General features: G+C 37.2%; 1 protein-coding gene and 1 pseudogene across 1 annotated transcript; both read right to left on the bottom strand.

Moving 5' to 3' along the window:
* Positions 1–515: 515 nt before the first annotated feature.
* On the bottom strand, positions 516–19,463 carry LOC142434035 (putative P2Y purinoceptor 10). The gene is made up of 3 exons (XM_075538710.1): positions 19,371–19,463; positions 14,348–14,479; positions 516–2,321 (listed from the first exon to the last, which is right to left on the bottom strand). Exon 3 carries the CDS (start codon positions 2,270–2,272, stop codon positions 1,229–1,231), a length of 1,044 nt encoding a protein of 347 aa, XP_075394825.1. The 5' UTR covers positions 2,273–2,321; positions 14,348–14,479; positions 19,371–19,463; the 3' UTR covers positions 516–1,228.
* LOC142433483 (glutamine synthetase pseudogene) lies at positions 11,554–12,586 on the bottom strand (annotated as a pseudogene).
* Positions 19,464–20,012: the final 549 nt, after the last annotated feature.

The following is a 20,012-nucleotide window of genomic DNA, read 5'->3' as shown; positions in this document are numbered from 1 at the left end:
AATGGATCTATGTATGGATTATGATAAGAGTTGTATGAGCCCCCAATAAAACGATTTTTTAAAAAGTACTTAAAATGATCAAATAAATTCAATTTATGGGAAAAATCCTTCATAAAAGTCATCAGTACATATGAAAATTTTTGATTCAAGCTTTCCAATAAGAGTGAATTGTATTGAAAAAGGGTTTAACTATAGGGAGCTTTAAAATATCACTTTTTCATTTTGAAGATAAAATAACATTAAATTCCAGATATTCTCCTTAAATATAAATTTACTTGTATAAAATGAGGTGTGAATATAGCTTGGCAACCAAAAAACTATTTGTATGGGTGTGAGTCATTATTATTTGTTTGATGTGTATGTATCAAATGAAATTGTGATTGAGGTTGTATAAACAGCAATCAAACTAGGGAGACCATAACATAGTAGATTTTTTTAACATAGTAGATTTTAATAAACAATTACAACACAGTATTTTCTGAATCAATACCAATATATGAAAACCATTATCCCATAACCTGCACTCAGATAAAATCCAAGCAATGAATCTTCACTGAAATCCTGTAACTCTCAAGGTTGTGAATTGGGTTCAAATATTACGTTCTGTCTTTAAGATCCGTGTTTATGTGTGTGCACATGTGCGCACATGTGTGTGTAGTGTATAAACATCATGATACATTGGAGATTTTTGCGTTAATATAAATTGTCTGTATTCCCATGGGTGTAAAATGAAAGTCATATAAATATTCTAATTTACAAGGGTATTAGTTCCCTTGACTCACATTAGTATCTGTAAAGGAATTACTCTTGAATATACTTTGCACAATTAGTGTAGATGTTCTAAATAAAGCCAGAATCGTATTTTCCCCTACATGCTTTGAAATGTTTTGACAATACACCTATATTCAATTGTTACCAACTTACATTTTGCTGTGCTCAGGAGAATATGAAAAGGTTAGATTGATTACTGAGGAACTGGTTGACAATTGATTCTATTGCCAGTCACCTTCTGCAAAGGAAGACATTTGCTCACATACTCCATAGAACTTTATGTTTCCATTTGGGGAGAAAGTACAGGCATGAATATTTCTTCCAAAAAGATAATTTTTAGGTTGGAAGGAAGGGATCAATGTTTAAGGCACATATCGATGTTGTTTTAAAAAAAACTTTCAATGTATGATATAGTTAGACTTACAGACTATATGGTTTATTATAACTATATAATTGATTACATTGTCTTGGAATCATCCAAACATTCAAGAGAGATAGTTTGAAGGTCTTCCTTCCTCTGATGAATTGCCAAATTACTGTCCTTACATCTCACACATGACTGAAGAACCAAGCCACCATGTTCTGAAAATTGATCACGAAATTCTGAAGTCATAAAATAATATACAATTGGATCAAGACAACAGTTAAGATTTGCAAGGCAGAGAGAAATTATGTGGAAATATAGAGTACTCTTGATAAATGAACAATTGGAAAATACATTCTGTTTCACCATCATAAAGAAGGGGAAATTGATATGATAAGGGGTGAAACACACAATGAACACGACTGCACACATCAGGACCATCCACAGAGCCCTTTTTCTCTCTTTAGTATTCTGTGACGGAACTTGAAATTCCTGTAAAGATTTTCTTGTTTTCCATGTGCAATAGGTGATAATTACAACAGGCAACACAAACCCTCCCATTTCAGCTACAGTTACCAAGCCAATGGAGAAAGCCATGCTAATGGGTTGAAGCCCTAAATCAGCAAAGCAGGACTCAGTGTTGTTGGCTAAGTCTTCATTTCTCAGGATGGGAAGTGGCAAACAGGCGGTCCCCACAATGACCCAGATGGCAGCGCTGATGCCCACGTCATATCTACGCTTCCAGTTTCTGGCTTTGAAGGGCTTGAGGAGAAAGAAACATCTCTGAAGGCTGATGCACGTCAGGAAACAGATGCTGGCATACATGTTGAGATACTTCAGGTAGAAGCACAGCAGGCAAAGGACTCTCTGGAAAGGCCAGTGGTGGCTGATGTAATAGTAAATCCGGAGGGGTAAAGAGAGCACATGAGCAAGGTCAGCCACGGAGAGATTGATCATGAAGATGATGGCTTTGTTTTTCTTGTTGATGAAGCGGCACAGGACCCACAAGGCTACACTGTTGGCCAGGAGACCAGGGATGAATATGAGGATATAGGTGGTTGCATAGAGTGAGTACTGAAATGGCATCTGAAGATCCGTGCACTTTGCTCTTGAACTGCTTGTGCCGTTACTTCCCATTCTGATGATTTATGTTCCTTCCTTAGGGAAAGCATTGGAGTGACGACTTCTGCAGAAAATGGAGTGAAAAATAGAGTCAAGGCATGTCTGTCCAATGTCTGAGCACACAAATACATTTTGTTTTCTACCAAATAAGTAATCAAGTGTAAATCACAAATTAAATTGATTTTTCAAAAGGAATCCTTGTGTTGTCATGGTTCAGTGTTGGGTTGCTAACCGTTCAAAACCACCAACCACTCTAGGAGAGAGATGTGGCTTTCTACGCCCAAAATGAATTCCAGTCTAAGAAATGTACAGGGTTGTTCTACTCCATGCTATGAGGTCACTCTTTATTAGAATTAACTCAATTGCAAGGAGTTTGGTGTATGGTTTCTAAGTAAACTGAAATAACAAAGAGATGAGTTTTTAGGAATCTAAAAGATAACTCTTTTAGAATTAATCTGCCAGAATCTTTCCCTTTAAAAGTGAGAAAGAGTAGTTGAACTTGCAAAGCTAACCAACAGGGAAGATCTCATTGCAAAATTGCCTCCCGGACATACTTTCCAACACTCTTAATTGTTCCTCTGTTTAATTTTACAGATATACCTCTCTGGATTTTCAAAATCTAGTTGCGTACCCTATCATCACCCCCCCACCAAAAAAACCCTCACTATCATTGAATCCATACTGACTGATAGTGACTCTATAGAACAAGGTAGAACTGACCCTTTAGGTTTCCCAAGCTGTTCATCTTTACTGGAGTAGAAAACCTCACCTTTCTCCCTCAGGCTTGTGGATTTGAACGGCCAACCTTGCAGTTAGCAACCCAATAAGTAGAGAAAAAAAATAGATTCGTTTTCAACTGCATCCTTATCAGGGATTAGGTGATTGTTGAGATGAATCGATGTAATCTTAGAAGTGAAGCATATGATAGGAACTTGGGTAAGGGTTGGCAGGTCACCAGACCTTGGAGCAAGAAGACTTCAAAAAGTTATTGCAGCCCAAATAACTTTCGCCTCTTTCATAATTAGACCCACTTTGGTGCCTTGGGAGGAACTCTGGTGGTACAATGATTAAGCACTGAACTGCTAATATAAAAGTCTGAAGTCTGTGGCCAACAGCAGCTCTGCTGGAAAAAAGATGTGGTGACCTACTTCCATAAAGATTACAGCCTAAAAAGCATTCTGACTGCCTCTACTCTGTCCTAGGGTGCTGCTATCAGTTGAAAGAAACTTGACAGCAGCTACCAACGATAACAATAGTGCCATGGCACTGTCCATAGCTTCTGTTACTTTAAAGTTCTGACATTGTAGTGGCTTCAGATCTCAACAAAAGTTGTTCTAGTTCTCTTTCTAGCTCTCAGGGCAAGTCCGGAAGAATGTGGATTAATGTGAATGGCTACAGTTTTGCCAATATTAATTGTTCGGTAAATCTTCTTCCTTATGAGCTGAAATATGTGTCCCTGTCATTTCAACCTTGTTCTGTCTGCCAAAATAAAATGAAATCAGTCTTCCCCCTCTTACACATGAAAGCTCTACATTACGTGAAAGCAACAATCCTATCATCTCTCAAAACTTCCCTTACTCAAATTAAACATTAATTCATAATATGGCATTCTTGATTTTCTTTTGGTTCAAGCCATTATTGATTTTTGCCCAAAGCTACTACAATACAATTTATTTTACTCTTGAATGCAACAGCTTAACAATTTAAATGTTTCATTATTATAATCTGATTTTTAAAATATAAATTAAATTAGAATTTCCTTTGTACATTAGATTACTTGAAAGTGCAATTCGTTTATTTACATTGTGAGGAATTAAAAGGAAAATTAAAAAACCCTATACCTTCTGCAAAAGTAAATGTATATTTCTTCAATATTTCATGATATATGATTTGAGGAAGAAAGAAAGAGTAAAAAATAACCAATTATAAAGTGAAAAAATGCAGCCAACCCACTCACAACTCATACTGTACCAAATAACCTATTTGAGCAATGACTGTAATGGGATTTCAGATAGATTGTATTTATTGAACTAAAAGTCAAACTGCCAGTTCATTCATTCAAACAGGTAATTTGAATGTTTTCTTTTTCCTTTTTTTCCCCACTGACTTTGAAGTTTTGCTGAATCACTTAGTTGGTATTTAGCAAACTAAATAAATCCAAACTATATTTGTGTGTGTGTGTTTTATCTTTCTATTTACAACACCAACTGAAGGAAATGATCAGATGTTGCCTTTACTAAATCAAAATTAAAATCCATATAAACATGAACCTGAACTATTCTTGAAAGAGAATTAAAGGAATAGTTGATGTAAATGAAGATTTTCCTGATCATCTTTCGTTTTATTATAAGAATAATCAACACTTCTTCAGTGCCTATTTTGCATTAGGGCTATGTTAAGTGCTTTCTTAGTTAAGCGTTCAATTAATTCCGAACAAGAACCCTATGTGACAACTCTGTTATTACTATTTTCCAGAGATGAAGGGACTGAGATTCCGAGAAAGACACGGCTCACTTGCTCAGGAAGCCTTCCCTAATCACCGTGAACCACAAGTCAAACTTCCGACCTCAGACTACCCGTAGTTCTGATGGTTTTCTTTGGAGAGAAGTCACTAACAAATGCAGAATCCTGTCGTTCTTTTCAGTCTTCTGGGGGTCTATTTTGTTCTCCTAAGCAAATAGTAGTCTCCTACAGATCAAAAAGTCAGCTGCTTACAGTATTTCGCTCTCTTCCCATAGCAAATTGTCTAAAATATGTCTTGGTTAAGCGTTTGTTGAGTCAATGAATGCGGAATGCATACACATGGATGAGAAGACGTCCACCGAGAGGAAAGGAACGAGTGTATGGGAAATGACAATTTAACTCTGATGTTTGACTGGACCCCCACGTGTCAGAAGTATACCGATGTTCAAATATCTTTGAACGTTGCACGAGTTGCCATGGACTCCAATTCACGAGGAGTCCGTCTGCTTCAGAGTAGAACTGTACGTGGTCTGCGACGGCTGACTTTCACAAGTAGACCACCGGGTCTTTCGTCTGAGGTTCCTCTTTCGATTAGCAGCCAAGTAAGTTAATCATCTGCATCCTCCAATGATTCCTTATAACATTAAACATGCAATTTGTTTTAAAACCTCATAAAAGAAGAAGACATATTAAAAGGGAGAAACGCTAGCCACACCCTCTGTAACATCTGAAGTCAAATCCTTTCATTGGCATTTTAGTGAGTTTGCCTTATTCTGTTGAACTCTTTTACTTTTTCGACCTTTCTATTTCCTCATATGCAAAGGTAATTCAAAAACACTACTAACAGGGTTCCAGTTCATACATGTATAAATTCATAGCAAACAAAATATGTTTACACATGTCTCTGTGATCAGTGAATGACCGCAGACAAGCTATCTCAGTAATATATTCGTCTTACTATCCTTAACAATCTTGGTGGCATAATAAGTTATGAGTTGGGCTGCTATCAGAGGTATACACAGTTCAAAACCACCAATAGCTCCCAGAAATAAAGATGAGTATTTTTACTCCTGTAAAGATTTCCAGCCTCAGAAATCCACAGGGGCAATTCTAACCCGTACTATAAAGTCACTACAAGTGAGACTCAATTTGAAGGCAGTGGATTTTTTAAAAATCTCCTCCTTAGGATGCCTTATTTTTTTAAAAAAGGTCTTTTTTGCACCATGGAAGGAGTTGGGAATTATTTAGAGATTAGGGCTAATATTAAATTTGAAACACAATTCAAGTGGACATCTTCCTAAACCATTGGAGCTTTGAAAAAATTTATTGGAACACTGTCTTGCATAAAATTACAGTTTTTAGGTAGATCATGTATTTTGTTTGTTTCTTTATTATAGAGAGTTAATACATATATTACATCATTCTATAGTTCAATTACATCAAAGCAGTATTGTACTATTTATGCCACAGTTTCCAAACATTCTTTTCCTTTCTGGACTTCTTGACATGGGTTCCCTTTTATACACCTGCCATCACCACCACCGAGCCCCACCCCACCCCCGCTCCCCAACAGAAACCCTTATACTACTTGCTGTCCCTATATGCTCATCAATCCTGGTTTTCATATACCAAAAACCAGAAAACATATAGCACAAATTCAAGAGGGTAGCCCCCAATTTTATAACACATCTGAGATAAACCCTAATGCGAACAAGCAAAAAGAAAACAAAATTAGAGAAAGTGTTGAAAACCAGTTTACATCCAGCGTGCATCATAGGGCGGGATCAACTGACAAGGTTTTAACTGTTAAAGTCAGGTTTATCCTTTTGTTCTTGAATAGCCATCTCTCATGCGTTTAGTAATCAGTTTCCTCTTGTCCCTCTATCCATAATAAAGATCTCTAGAGGCTTATTTCCTAGGTAATTCCCCAAAATGTATCTTGGGGTTCAACAGTAATCCATAGCCTTCTGCAAACTGGGTTTTCACGATTTAGGCTCTGATACTATTCCCTCTTTCGACTTCAGATTATATAACTTACAATTCTTCGATGACTGATGGTGTGCTTTTTCCATGTGACTTAGTTGACATCTCAATTAGATGACTGGTTTTTTGGAGGCATATCTTAAAGAACCCAGAAACCAGAAACTATTTTATCTTATAGCTGAACGCCACCTAATTTCTTCACCCCATTTTGTTAGATCACCCATATCTTCTGTGTTCCTTTCCTGAGGACGAGTATTGAGAAGGGCCATGATATAAAAATGAATCGTTCAGGAAGATCTCAGAAGTGAACCAAGAGAAAGAATTCTATCAATCTAACAAAAGGAAGAAAATGTGGCTAAAGTCCAGAACTTATTGTAGAAGAACATAGAATTACCATTGATTCGGCAGTTTCTGAAGTTGAGATCTAACATGGTTTGAGATTTTCAATTTCAAGTAAATATTTTTGCCTCAGCAAGTTTTTGGCTCACTGAATGTCAAAAGTATTATGGGAAGATCAGTTAGATTAGAAAACTGATATTGCCATCATTCTTTTAAGGAAAATCAATGCTAATTAAGAAAATTTTATAGAACAAATTGTAATTGGTGACAAATATTGGGTTTATCAATATGATTCAAGGAGTAAGGTCCAATCAAAATAGTAATTTCTATGATGGCTCTCCTGGGCCAGTTACAATAAAGGTAGAGAGGTCAGTTCAGAAGGTTATGGTGACTGAAGAGATTCCAAAAGGGTAATCTTGAATGTTTTTTAAAGTGGGTCTAATTGCAAGGTCAGTGCTTCAACACTGTCTGCTGTTCCAAAGGGAAAAGATGAAGCAGTCTGAGCTCATAAAAATTTACTGTCTCCGAAAGTGCAAGAAGCACTTCTACTCCATACCGAGGGTTGTTATGAGTCATAATTTACTTGACGGCAGTGGATTGATTGGGTTTAATACAAATTTCCAGAAATAGAACAGTGCTAGATTTTAGACAACTAATGACAATGAGTTGTTGCAACAAAAGTTAATGGTACTCTCCTAATATGGGGGGGGGTGTGCATAAAGTATTTATAAAGCAAATTAATATTTCTAGGCCTAAAAGTAAGATTAGGAGCCTTGGTGGTGAGTTATATATTGGGCTGCTAACCACAAGTTCTGCACTTTGAAACCACCAGCCTGTAACTCCTGTAAAGAGTTAAAGTCTCAGAAACTCTCCAGGGTATTTCTAAACTCTGTCCAATAGGGTCACTATGAGTTGGCATTGACTTAATGGCAGTGAGTGAATAAGTGTATAAAAACACACTTAAGAACTTTATTTAAAGTGTGCTGGATACAATTGATGTACGGATTATTATAAGAGCTGTAAGAGCCATCAATCAAATGATTTTTTAAAATTTCATTATGTCCTCATTATACATGAAAGAATTTCATGTGATACAAGAGAGACAAGCAAAAATAAGTTATTTATCTATCTCCCTGAGGGGTTGTAGTGGTTACTGGTTGGATTATAACTTCCCATCCTGGAGATACTAGTTGAATTCCAAGGCAAACACTTTGCACCAACCAATACCTGTCTGTCAGTGGAGGCTTATGTGCTGTTATAATGTTGAACATATTCTGAACCTTCTGGAATCAGAGTAAAAAGAAAGGCCTGGTGATCTACTTCCACAAATTAGCCAATGAAAATGCTATGAAATACAAAGCTTCAATGTGAAAAAGATAGCAGGTCTGACATATGATGAGGCATTACTTTACTCCACTGTGCATCCGGTTGTCATGAGTCAAGGCTCTACTCAAGCACAGCTAACATCTCCACCACTTACCTATCAATCATCTATTTATCTATGTGGAAGAAGTGCTACTTTAAAGCAATGATGGTGGGACTTCCACTCGTGTACTTTGCACATCTCAAGAGGAGTGACCAGTCCCTGGAGAAATGACATCATGCTTGGTAAAGTATAGGGTCAACAAAAATGAGGAAGAACATCAATGAAATAGATTGACATAGTGGCTGCAAAAAAGGGCTCAAACATAGAATGATTATGAGGATGGTGTATGAACACTGCTTTTTTCTGTTGTACATAGGATTGTTATGAGTGGGAACCAAGGCTACTATATTTAACAACAAAAATATCTATTATTTCTACTGGTAATATTTTGATGCAAAATATTCCAGCATTTTCCCCACTGCAAATAGATATATAAAGTAATACATATGTAAAAATGTTGACCAAATATTACTCATACATATTCTAGTTTATAATCATGGTTTTATTCATTCAACTATAATTATTATGAAGGTCATTCCATACCAATAATTGTACATCTAACCAATCATTTTAATGGATAACATTTTACCAAAATAGCACTATAATTTATTTAACTAGTGGATGTTGTGTTGTTGTTAGGTGTCCTGGAGTTGATTCTGACAAACCATTACAATCATAGCAGCCCTATGCACAACAGAACTAAATATTGCCATGTCCTGTGGCATCCCCACAATTGTAACTATGCCTGAGATTATTGTTGTGACAACTGTGTCAATTTGTCTTGTTGATGGCCTTCTTATTTGGTCTGCCCCATCGCCTTACCAAGTAGGATGTCCTTCTCCAGGGATTGGTCTTTTCCGAAAATATGTTTAAAATATTTAAGAAAAAGTCTTGCCATTCTTTCCTCTAAGGAGCACTCTGGTGATACATTTTTCCAAGTCAGATTTGTTTTCTCTTTTGGCAGTCCATGGTACTTTCGATATTCTTCACCAGCACCACAGTTCAAATGCATCGATTCTTCTTTGGTCTTCCTCATTGAATGCCCCACTGTCACATGCATATGAGGCCATTGAAAATGGCACGGTGTCCATTAGTCCTCAAAGTAACATTCTTGCCTTTCAATAATCTAAAAAAGTCTTTTGCAACAGATTTAATTAATATAACTTTGACCTACTGACTGCACTGTCCATGGTAAAATCCTTGACTTCAATCTTTTCTCCATTTTTCCTGATGGTACCAATTGGTCCAGTTGTGAGGATTTTGGCCTTCTAGATATTGACTTGTAAAGTTGAAGGTTAGAATCTCTGATCTTCAGCAAGTACTTCAAGGCTGTGTCATCTGTATAACACAGGTTATTAATAAGCCTTCCTCCAATTCTGCTGCCACATTCTTCTTCATATAACCTATCTTCTCTGATGATTTGCTCAGCACAGAGATTGAATAAGTGTAGTGAAAGGATCCAACCCTGATGCATACCTTTCCTGATTTTGAACCACGCAATATCCCCTTGTTCTGTTTACACAATTGCCCCATGATACATGTAAAAGTTCCACATAAGCAAGATGAAGGGTTCTGAAATTCTCATTCTTCGTAGTTTGTTAGGATTCACTCAGCCAAATGCCTTGGCATACTCAATAACATACAAACAAACATCTTTCCAATATTCTCTGCTTTCAGTCAAGGTCAATCCTAACCCTTGTCCCACATCATTTTCTGAAAAGAGCTTGAACTTCTGGCAGTTCTCTGCCAGTGACCTTCTACAATGATCCTCAGCAAAATTTTACTTAAAGATGATACTGTTCTGTAGTTTGAGTTTTCTTTAGAATGGGCACAAATATGGATCTGTTGCAGATGGTGGGTCAAGTAGCTGTGGACCCAATTTCCTGGCATAAATGAGTGAGTGTTAACAGAGCTTCATCATCTTGCTGAAAAATTTCAATTGGTATAGCAACAATTACTGGAACCCCGTTTTTAGCTAATGCTTTCAATACAACTTGACTTGTTCCTTCAGCACCATTGGTTCTTGCTCGTATACGCCTTCTTGACATGGTAGAATATTCTTTCCATCTTTTTTGGATATTTCCTGCATTATTCAATATTTTGTCAATAGAATGTTTCAAGATTACAACTCGAGGTTTGAAATTTTTTTTAGTTCTTTCAGTTTAAGATAATGCTGAGCATTTCCTTCCTTTTGTGGTTTTCTAAGCCTAAATATTTGCATATATCATTATATTTAACTTTGTTTTTTTATCTGTATTTTGAAATTTTCCATTCGGTTATTTAACTTCTTCTATTTGCCTTAGCTACTTTCTAATGAAGAGCAAATTTCAGAATAGATTCAGGAATACACTTTTCTTTCTTTCCTCTTATTTTGGTGACCCTTTGCTTTCCCCATAAATTATGCTCACGTTTTCCTTTTTCTCTTCAGGAGGGGTATATCCACTTTATTCTGAATTTAATCTTTAGGCCAACGTAGTTTGCCCTAAGCAGGACTTTATGACCAAAGGTATTTCCTTTCCTGGTCCCTCCCCTCCCTCTCCTACCCTCTCCCATTTTTAATGTAAAATTGGTTATATTCTTTCAAGAAGTGAAATTCCGCACTACCACCATCCGGGGGAAAAAAACAAGATAAAAAGAAATCCTGAATTAACCACAGAATGTGACAGGACCTACCCCTGATTCCAGCCACCTCAAATAAAAAGCCTTTCTCTCCCCCTTTTACAAACACATAGTCTCTCTCTCTCTCTCTCTCTCTCTCTCTCTCTCTCTCTCTCTCTCTCTCTCTCTCTCTCTCTCTCTCTCTCAGAATAGCTATGCCTACTGGACAAATATACCTGATTAAATGGAAACAGTCGTTAAGGTTCCCCGGCCCAAGTCCCACTAGCACACTATTTCCTAATCTTCAAGAAAGCTTGAGAGAGAGAGAGAGAGAGAGAGAGAGAGAGAGAGAGAGAGAGAGAGAGTAGGTAGGTAGGTGTGAAGAGAGTAAGACCATTATCCCTTTACCCTGGGCCCCCAAAAGCCACGTGCTATTAACTGGCATCAGGGAATTTTTTAAAAGACCTTGAGTTACAGCTAGTAGGAATTAGTGAGAGAAGGAGGGAAATTGGGCATAAGTGCGGGAGGTCCAGTGTGCTTCGTTTTTATACTGGAAGGACGCCTCACCAGCCTCGGCGAGAAGTCATGTGTGGATGAGGGCTTTGTCATCAAGATCAGGTCACAGTTGGCAGCGGGGTGGTGCTCTTCAATGTAACTGGGTAATGTGTATGCTGACACTTAGGTTGGTCAAACCGGTAGAAAAGTCATTGATGGAGGTTTTGTGGGAACCGGGTGTTTTCCAGGTCTCCTTTGGGGTTGTAGTCACAAATGTGGTACTGGTGCTATTTGATTAGTTTCTTAATGGAATCCTCAATGTACTTCAGACCATTTTCTTCTTACATGGCCTTTGTGCTTAAGTTGGTATAACAGCTTTCACCATACTAGTGCTCAGGGATGGGTTTAGAATCAAAAGTTGCTATCACACCAAAGTCTTCACACAAAAGATGCAGGATGAAGGGGTCATTCTCTGGGCAGGCATAGCCTAAGCACTCATGCTGCCAATCTTGATATCAGCATACAAGCAAGCCTGGTAGTGAGCCTCCACAATATCCCTGCCGTAAACTTTGTCTGCCAGCACAAAGCAATGATATGGACCTTGGGGTCCAGGAAACCATTGGGAGGTCAACCAAAGAGGTGCCCATCCATCTCCAAGTTGGTTGGTCACCATGTTCATTATCTGTTTACAGGTGTGCCTTAAAGGCTTTTAGTTGTACTTAAAGACCTCACAGAAGACCAGCTTATTGGGGTCCTTGTGGAAAGAGTCCTGGCACATGGTAGCAGGGGAGAGATATATGTCTCCGTTGGAGCCTTCAGACCGGAAAGTACTGGACCTGTCAAAATTACACTTGGGCAACTCTTCTACATACTTGGGCTGACAGTCCAGTGGGGGGGGGGGTAGCATAGTCATTCTTCAGTGCCATCGATCCAGATATACATGGCTTGGACTTCTTAGCCCCGTGGCACTGCCAAGTACTCTGCTTGATACCTTTACTCAAGTGGGAACTTCCTGAGGTAGCCATGGTGGAAGGTATTCTGGGCAGCTAGTCATTTGGAGGGAGGGCAGGTAGCGAGAGGGAGGCGAGGAGTGAGATGAGGCTACATGTACTGCTTACACATTTGAATCGACTCCCATTCTCAGCTCAGACTGAATGATGTTCTTGATACTTCCCACAGCTCAACAGGTCTTCTGTCATTACTGTGCAATGCACAAAATCTCTTCCTGAGATGTTCTTAAAATTCAGGTAAGATAGACTCAAGGTCATATGTTGCCTCTCAGGGCCTTGTTTTAATTTTTCTTCAGCTTCAAACTGAACTTACATATAAGCAATTGATGGTCTGTTCAGTGTCAGCCCCTGACCTAGTTTTAGCTGCTGGTATTAAACTTCTCCATCATCAATTTCCACAAATGCATTCAATATGATTTCTATATATTCCATCTGGAGAATTGTAGGTGCATAGTCATTCTTTGTTTTGTTGAAAGAGAATTTTCTGTGATCAAGTCATTGGTCTTGCAAATGTCTGTCATGTGATCTCTAGCTTCTTTTCTATCACCAAGTCCATTTTCTCCAACCACTGCTCCTTCCTCTTTGTTTCCAGGTTTTGCATTCCAATCGCCAATAGTTATCAAAGCATCTTGATTGTATGTTTCATAAATTCTACCACTGAAGCCATTGGGAGAATTCTTAAATTTCTTCTTCACTAGCTTTCACGGTTGTCGTACAAATTTGATTACTAGTTCTATTGATTGGATTTCCTTGAAGGCATATAAGTGCAATCCTCTCACAGACAGCACTGTACTTCAAGATTGATTTTGCAATGTCCTTTCTGACAGGGGATGCAATGCTTATCCTCTTTATTGTGCTCTTTCTGGAATAGTAGATCATAAGATTTTCTGCTTCAATATGGCCGGTACCAGTCCATTTCTGCTTACTAATACATAGGATATTGATTTTTTCCCAAATTATTTTGTTAGCATATAATCCAGACACCATACAATTGAATAGTTCGATCATATCAAAAAGTGTTGTATAATCACCACCACAATCATGTTCCAAACATTTTCTTCCTTCTTGTACTCCTTGATATCATTCCGCATTACTCACTCCCTCCCCTGCTGTATCTCCAAAGAAGCCTATTCTACTTATTGTCTCTAAGATTTCACCCAAACTGGGTTTCATATGCTGATAAACAGAAAAATACACAACAGAGAATCAATAAAGTTACCAACAATAGCAAAATACAGGAGAGAGAAGCCCCAATCTGGAACAACAAAAACCCAGAAAATATTAAAACCAGATCAAGCTGAAAGTGTATCCAAGAGGAGATCAAATGACCAGGTTTTAACCATTCAAGACATATTTATCATTTTAATCTACTGTAATCATCTATTCAATGCTCTCTGTCTAATAATACTCCCATCCCTCACTTATGGTCAGAGGGGAAACATCAGATATATTTTCCATGTGTAGATCCTGTGAGTGCATCTTGGGCTCCCACTGTCATCCACAGCCTTCTGAAAACCAGAATTTCACAATTAAGCTCTGATACCATTCCATGAGGACTTAGTAGACATCTCACTTAGATTGCCGCTTGTTTAAAAACAATCCTTTCAGACCACAGTCACTATTGTTTCTGATAGCCAGGCACTCTCCAATTTCTTCACCACATTTTGCTATAGCACCCATCTCTTCCATGGTTCTTTCATGAGGGCATGAGGAAATCGATCTTCTCACATTCCAAGGTATGATCATTTCCAGATTTTTAAAGCCGTTTCCTCTCACCTTAAATCGTGCCTCATCAGCCAACAGAGATCCGTAAGCCTCCATTCTCACAGGCTTTATTCCACCCATTTCACATGGTGGACTCCACTCCAAGAAATCAGCTCCTCAGTCACACATCAAGTGCACTCCAACCTGAGGGGCCAAAGGGAGAATTCAGTGAGTTCGCACTGGTTGCTTAATTTCTTTTTTTAATTGGGCACAGCAATTGTTAAAATAGCACTGGCAGTCAGGGTAGAGCGGCAGTCTCTCTTAGGTGGGTGGCTATCAGCCACTCAATGTGAAGATGACAAATTTCTATTTCCTACTCATTTGCAATGTTCATCTGTATAATAGGATATTGTATACACCCACAGAATATGCATTTTATCCACAGATATAAAAAGTAGATGGAATTTTGCTTATAATGTTTGTTCATTTCATTAAACATTATACTTTTGTCAAAACGTTAAGTTTTTATTCCCTTGCATTTGTTATTTCAGTAAACAAATATAAAGAGAAAAATGACAAACCACCAGAGAGTGACACACTATCATTCATTTCAGCTTTGTGTTATGTCCCAAATTCCTAGGGAAGATTATGAATGAATTATGTAATTCCTGAAACTGTTCAGAGTTAAAAATATAGTCAGAGCAATTATTGTACATTTTAGGAGGAGTGGAAAGGGATTTTTCAAAGAAAGATATAATATGTTCAGAGAAGAGCTATCACCTAATTGTTTCAAATTTATCAAATACAGTGAGTATTGTCTAATCAACCTACCTCTAAAGTAATGGGATATTAATCTTACAGTGAAAAGATGGTTAAGGATAAATCACAAAACCAATGATACTCGGATAAAAGCAAAGAATATGATAAATGACAGTGTCAATCAAGAAGCAATATGGAAATACCTTAAATAACAGTTTTAATGTTTTTTAGTATTTTCATAAGTATTTAAAAACATAAATTTTGTGTACCTCTTTTATTCTTATTGAAGTATTAACAGTATGGAAATGATAAATTGCCTTTTGCTATATCTTTTTTACACTTAAAATTGTCATTAGGGCAGCCAACCAATTGTTACATGATTTTAATTCCCCCACTGCAGGGGACCATCTTGCGATACTATATCTGATAATGTTCTGCTTCCATTCATTAGGTCTTCAGTATCAGACTGTGTTTGAAGTTATGCATAAGGTTTCCAGTGGCTACGTCTTCCAAAGTAAGCAGTCGATTCCTTCTGTATTGTCTGTTCTTAGTCGAGAAGCTCTGCTGAAACATGTTCACTGTGGGTGACCCAGGTGGCATTTGAAATACCGGTGACATCGCTTCCAGTAGCACAGCAGCACGCAAGCCACCGCCATATGACAAACTGTCAGACAACCGGTAGAACGTTTAGGTAGATTTCTATTTTTTACTATTAGAAATGATGCTTTTGTACACATTCTCACGTACGCTCATCTGTGTACTCTTGAGCAACTATTTCCTTTGGGTGAATCCTTAAAAGTGAATTTTCAAGGCCTTTGATGAAATTATCCTCTAAGAAGGCATTCTACATAACTTTCCAAAGTTCGTGTTTCTTTTCAAAACATAAATCGGCTTGGTTTCCATCATATTCCTTTTAGCTGGAGAACTAAGTATGGAACAAGATCATTCTTAATTATTTTTTAAGGCCTTGCTCAAAGTAACTTCTATTCTTTTACATCTTCACTAATTAACCTAGACAGAAATTATTATTTCCACTTTAAGGCAGTGTTTCTCCAAGTGTATCTCATAGTCATCTAGTGGGCTTGTTGCACACAAAAGTTTCAGGTGCAGTAGGTCTGTGAAGAGGTCCAAGGAGGTACACTTCTAAAACTCCTCATTCGACCCAATAGCCACACTGAAAACCACGGCTCTGACACATTGTTCATAACAAGGTTGCCTTTCACCAGAGACTAGTGTATTACCTCTTTCCAAATGTTGTCATTATTTGATCTATTATAGTTTCCTTTTCACTTGAGACACAAGGAAGTAGTTGAGTAATTTTCTGTCCAATTGTATAATCTTACCTAATTATCTGCATTCTGTTAGTTCTCCTGATAGTGATCATATAGAAGAAAAGTAACAGTAAGAGACAACAAAACCATGACAAAAATATTACATTGTGTTAAGGTTCTTAGGAAAAAAAGTCATGGTTCTATTTTTTAATCAGAAATTATTTTAAATTTAGTTGTTTAAATGGCATACTCACTTTTGAACTTTTAATATTGCTTTATGTCACAATATATTATTGAGAAAAGCATGTAATATAAGCTTCCAGTTACAGAAAAATATGCACAGTTCTAAAACATTCAAATTGATCTAATTCAAACTTTAAACAATTGTCATTTTGGAATATCCAGTGTTTCATGATATATGCATTTATTTGAACAAATTTTCAAAAATTTAAAACCACTAAAAGGCATAAAATTATATTGCAGCAAATCAAATTTTATCTTATAATTCCTATTTTCTTCTTCTTGGATGCCTGGAATTTAATAACAGTAAGTTCCATCAAAAATATGTTTTCTTGAGATTTCTTATTAGTTTTAAATATCCAACTTGGGAGCACTTGATTGATTAACTGACTTTCATTTTTGAAGTGGAACTGTACTCCTGATTTTATTTTTCCCCAAGAAATTGGAGCGGTTTAATATTTTTTATCCATAACTACTTATTTTAAATTATTTTTCACACACTCCCAACCTTTTAAATTCATAGTTCTCTGGATATTTTTTCTATTTTTCTTTTTGAGTTGGTGTGCTATTGTGAGCATAGACTTTGGAGTCAGACAGACCTAAATTCGAATCTAATTCCTCCACTTATGAGTTGCATTTCCTAAATTATCTGAACCACAGTTACCCCGCTACACAATTTATAACACTGCTGTGCATATTCAGTGAGGTGAGCTAATAGACGCAATACACATGTCTGGCACACAAATATTTTAGCAAATATGATTTGTTTTGTGAATTTTGAAGGGTCATGTAAAAGGTAAAATATTAATAAATTTCAAAGGCAGCTTAAATTACACCCACCCTAGACAGCTACCCTTGGCTTTTCTAATCGTTGTTTATCTGAACTTTCTGGAGATTACTGAAGTATTTAGCAATTTAAGTCACATAGGCTTAGTGTATAACAAAAGAGATATTTACCAAGCATTCATAGCAAGCCAGATACTTTACGTATCATTTAATTCTCATGAACACCTTAGAGGGAAAGGAGGCACTGCCATTATGCCCATTAGACCATTGAAAGTGGAGTTTTTCCACAATTAAACTGCTAGTTTGTGATTAAAATGGGATTTGAACCCAATTGACCTAATTTTAGAGCGTACTTTATGGTCTATTACCTCCTACAAGTGCATTACTTGTCATTGTATCTAAAATGTTAGCTTTGCCCCTTGACAAGTATATTATCTACTAAGAAGCACAGCCTAGGCCAAGCATGGGCATAGAATAGGTCTTATTGCCTGGCTGAAAACTACGGATTTGAAAACAGGCTTACCTGTAAAACTCACAACCAACATCCATAATTTGGTCACTGGCCTCTCCAGAATGTTCCCATTTTTCTTTTGTATCCACGTTTTGACTATATTCTCTAGGAACTCTAACACTTGAAAAATATTTTATAACTAAGAGTTTCATTCAGTTCATTGTAAGTTTGCTGTTCTTCCTTAAATACTAACTCTGAAAACATCTTCTAAGTAGATGGTAATCCATCTCAACGGAAGACCACATCCTCTTTTTTCCCAGCTGTGGGACCATAAAAGTTTCCCATCTTTTTTTGTGGCAAGATCTGCTAAACAGAGCTGGAAACATCTGCTGGTTACAGATAACAAAAACTTGAGAGCCAGTCGTCTCACCATTAGTGTACCTCTTTGCCTACTGTTGAGTCCACAGAGATAACTTCAGAGCACATCTAATTTCCCAGGTTGAAGTCGCAAGAACTATGATAAATTTTCTGGTGACCCCAGGGAAAGGGAATTTAATCCAAAGGAAATAAAAAAGAATCTTTCCATTTTCACATCCATAATCTCATTTGGGGAGACATTGCATAAACTGGTAACTTCCCTGGTGACGAAAGGTCCAAAGGCTAATTGGAATCTGACATGTAGCTAGAAATCAGCCCTCTGACTTCACTATGTTGCTTCACCTTGCTGCCTCCTTGATGAGAGAAGAAAGTGCTGAGGAGACCTCCCCCAAAGCCTGTACCAGGCCTGTCTTCCTGGTAGTACCGGAAGTCATCGAGCAGATGAAGGATAGTTGAATACAAAGGAGAGGTGACCACCAATAGGAATTTTTTTTCAGTGTTTAACTTAGCTTTTTCCATTATCCTATAACTGTGCCAGTCATTCTTTAGAGTTCACACCAAAAATTCACAGCCATTGAGTCAATTCTAACTCATGTACACCCTATAAGACTGAGTAGAATGCACCTGTGGGTTTCTGAGACTAGAACTCTTTACAGAAGTAAAAGTCTCATCTGTTTTCCACAGAGTATCTGCTGATTTAGCAACCCTATACATAATCCATTACACCTCTATGGCTCCTAAAGTTTAGACAGGGCTTGGTTATCCCTTTTCATGCATCACCATTAACCCTGTACTAAATTATCCTTATCTAGGTACTAGAACACAGGGTTCTTTCTAATTAAAATGAATTTTGATGAAACAATTTAACATTTTTACATAAATCCAATGTGTTAGTCATTTTTCTTTTACTGTAATAAAATGGTGTCCAAACAGACATGGTCCCTGTCCTCATCAAAATTGAAATTGTATTGACATAAACACGCTCCTTCTACAATGTTCCCAACCTGTGGGTTGCAACCCCTTTAGGGGTCGAACAACGGTTTCACAGGGATCGTCCAATTCATAACAGTAGCAAAATTATAGTTATGAAGTAGCAATGAAAATGATGTTATGGTTGGGGTCACCACAACATAAGAAACTGTATTAAAGGATCACATCATTAGGACGTTTGAGAACTACTGTGCTACATTAAAAGAAATCATACATTTACCTTAAAGATCCAGGTTAGTCATACCTCCTTAATCAAGGTTTCTCTGAATGGTAATTCACTAAAACTCTCTTTTCAAGGACTGAAGCCTTTTTCTGAAAATAGAATGAATAAAATGAACCAACACACAATTAGTACTAGTAAATAGTTACAGCATAAAATAGTATCCCTTGCAACAATACATATATTTAAGCTGGGGATATTAGAGAAAGAGAACAACTTAGTTCAAAAAGTTGAATGAGGGCATTTCAAATAGAAGATAAGAACAATTGCTTGGATAGTGCAGGACGAGGTGGTGTTTCGTTTTATTGTACACAGGTTCTCTATGAGTTAGAACTGACTTGAAGACACATAACAACAAGCCCAGATCTGCTGTAAAGTATACAGCACCATAAAGGTATATGCTATCTATAATATTTTATATTATTTATTTTCTATTCTTATTTACACTCAGGACTAGTGATCTTGGAGAATAACTTAGGCCATGGAAAATTGCAAAGGGTTAAGGTAGTATGCTGCTTACCTAAAGGTTGGAGGTTTGAATATACCAAGAAAAACTGTAGAAGAAAGAGCTGGAAATCTACTTTTAAAATCGAGCCATTGAAAAATCTTTGGTGCACTGCTCTACTCTCACTCACAGAGTTG

Source organism: Tenrec ecaudatus, chromosome X (assembly GCF_050624435.1).
Source record: "Tenrec ecaudatus isolate mTenEca1 chromosome X, mTenEca1.hap1, whole genome shotgun sequence".
Lineage (NCBI taxonomy): Eukaryota > Metazoa > Chordata > Mammalia > Afrosoricida > Tenrecidae > Tenrec > Tenrec ecaudatus.
Note: the sequence above shows the minus strand (reverse complement) of the source record. Positions and strands in the feature narration are given on the sequence as shown.

Bases quoted from the DNA above. Each gene is read 5' to 3' on its own strand.
- LOC142434035 (XM_075538710.1), bottom strand. From the start codon at position 2,272: ATGGGAAGTAACGGCACAAGCAGTTCAAGAGCAAAGTGCACGGATCTT.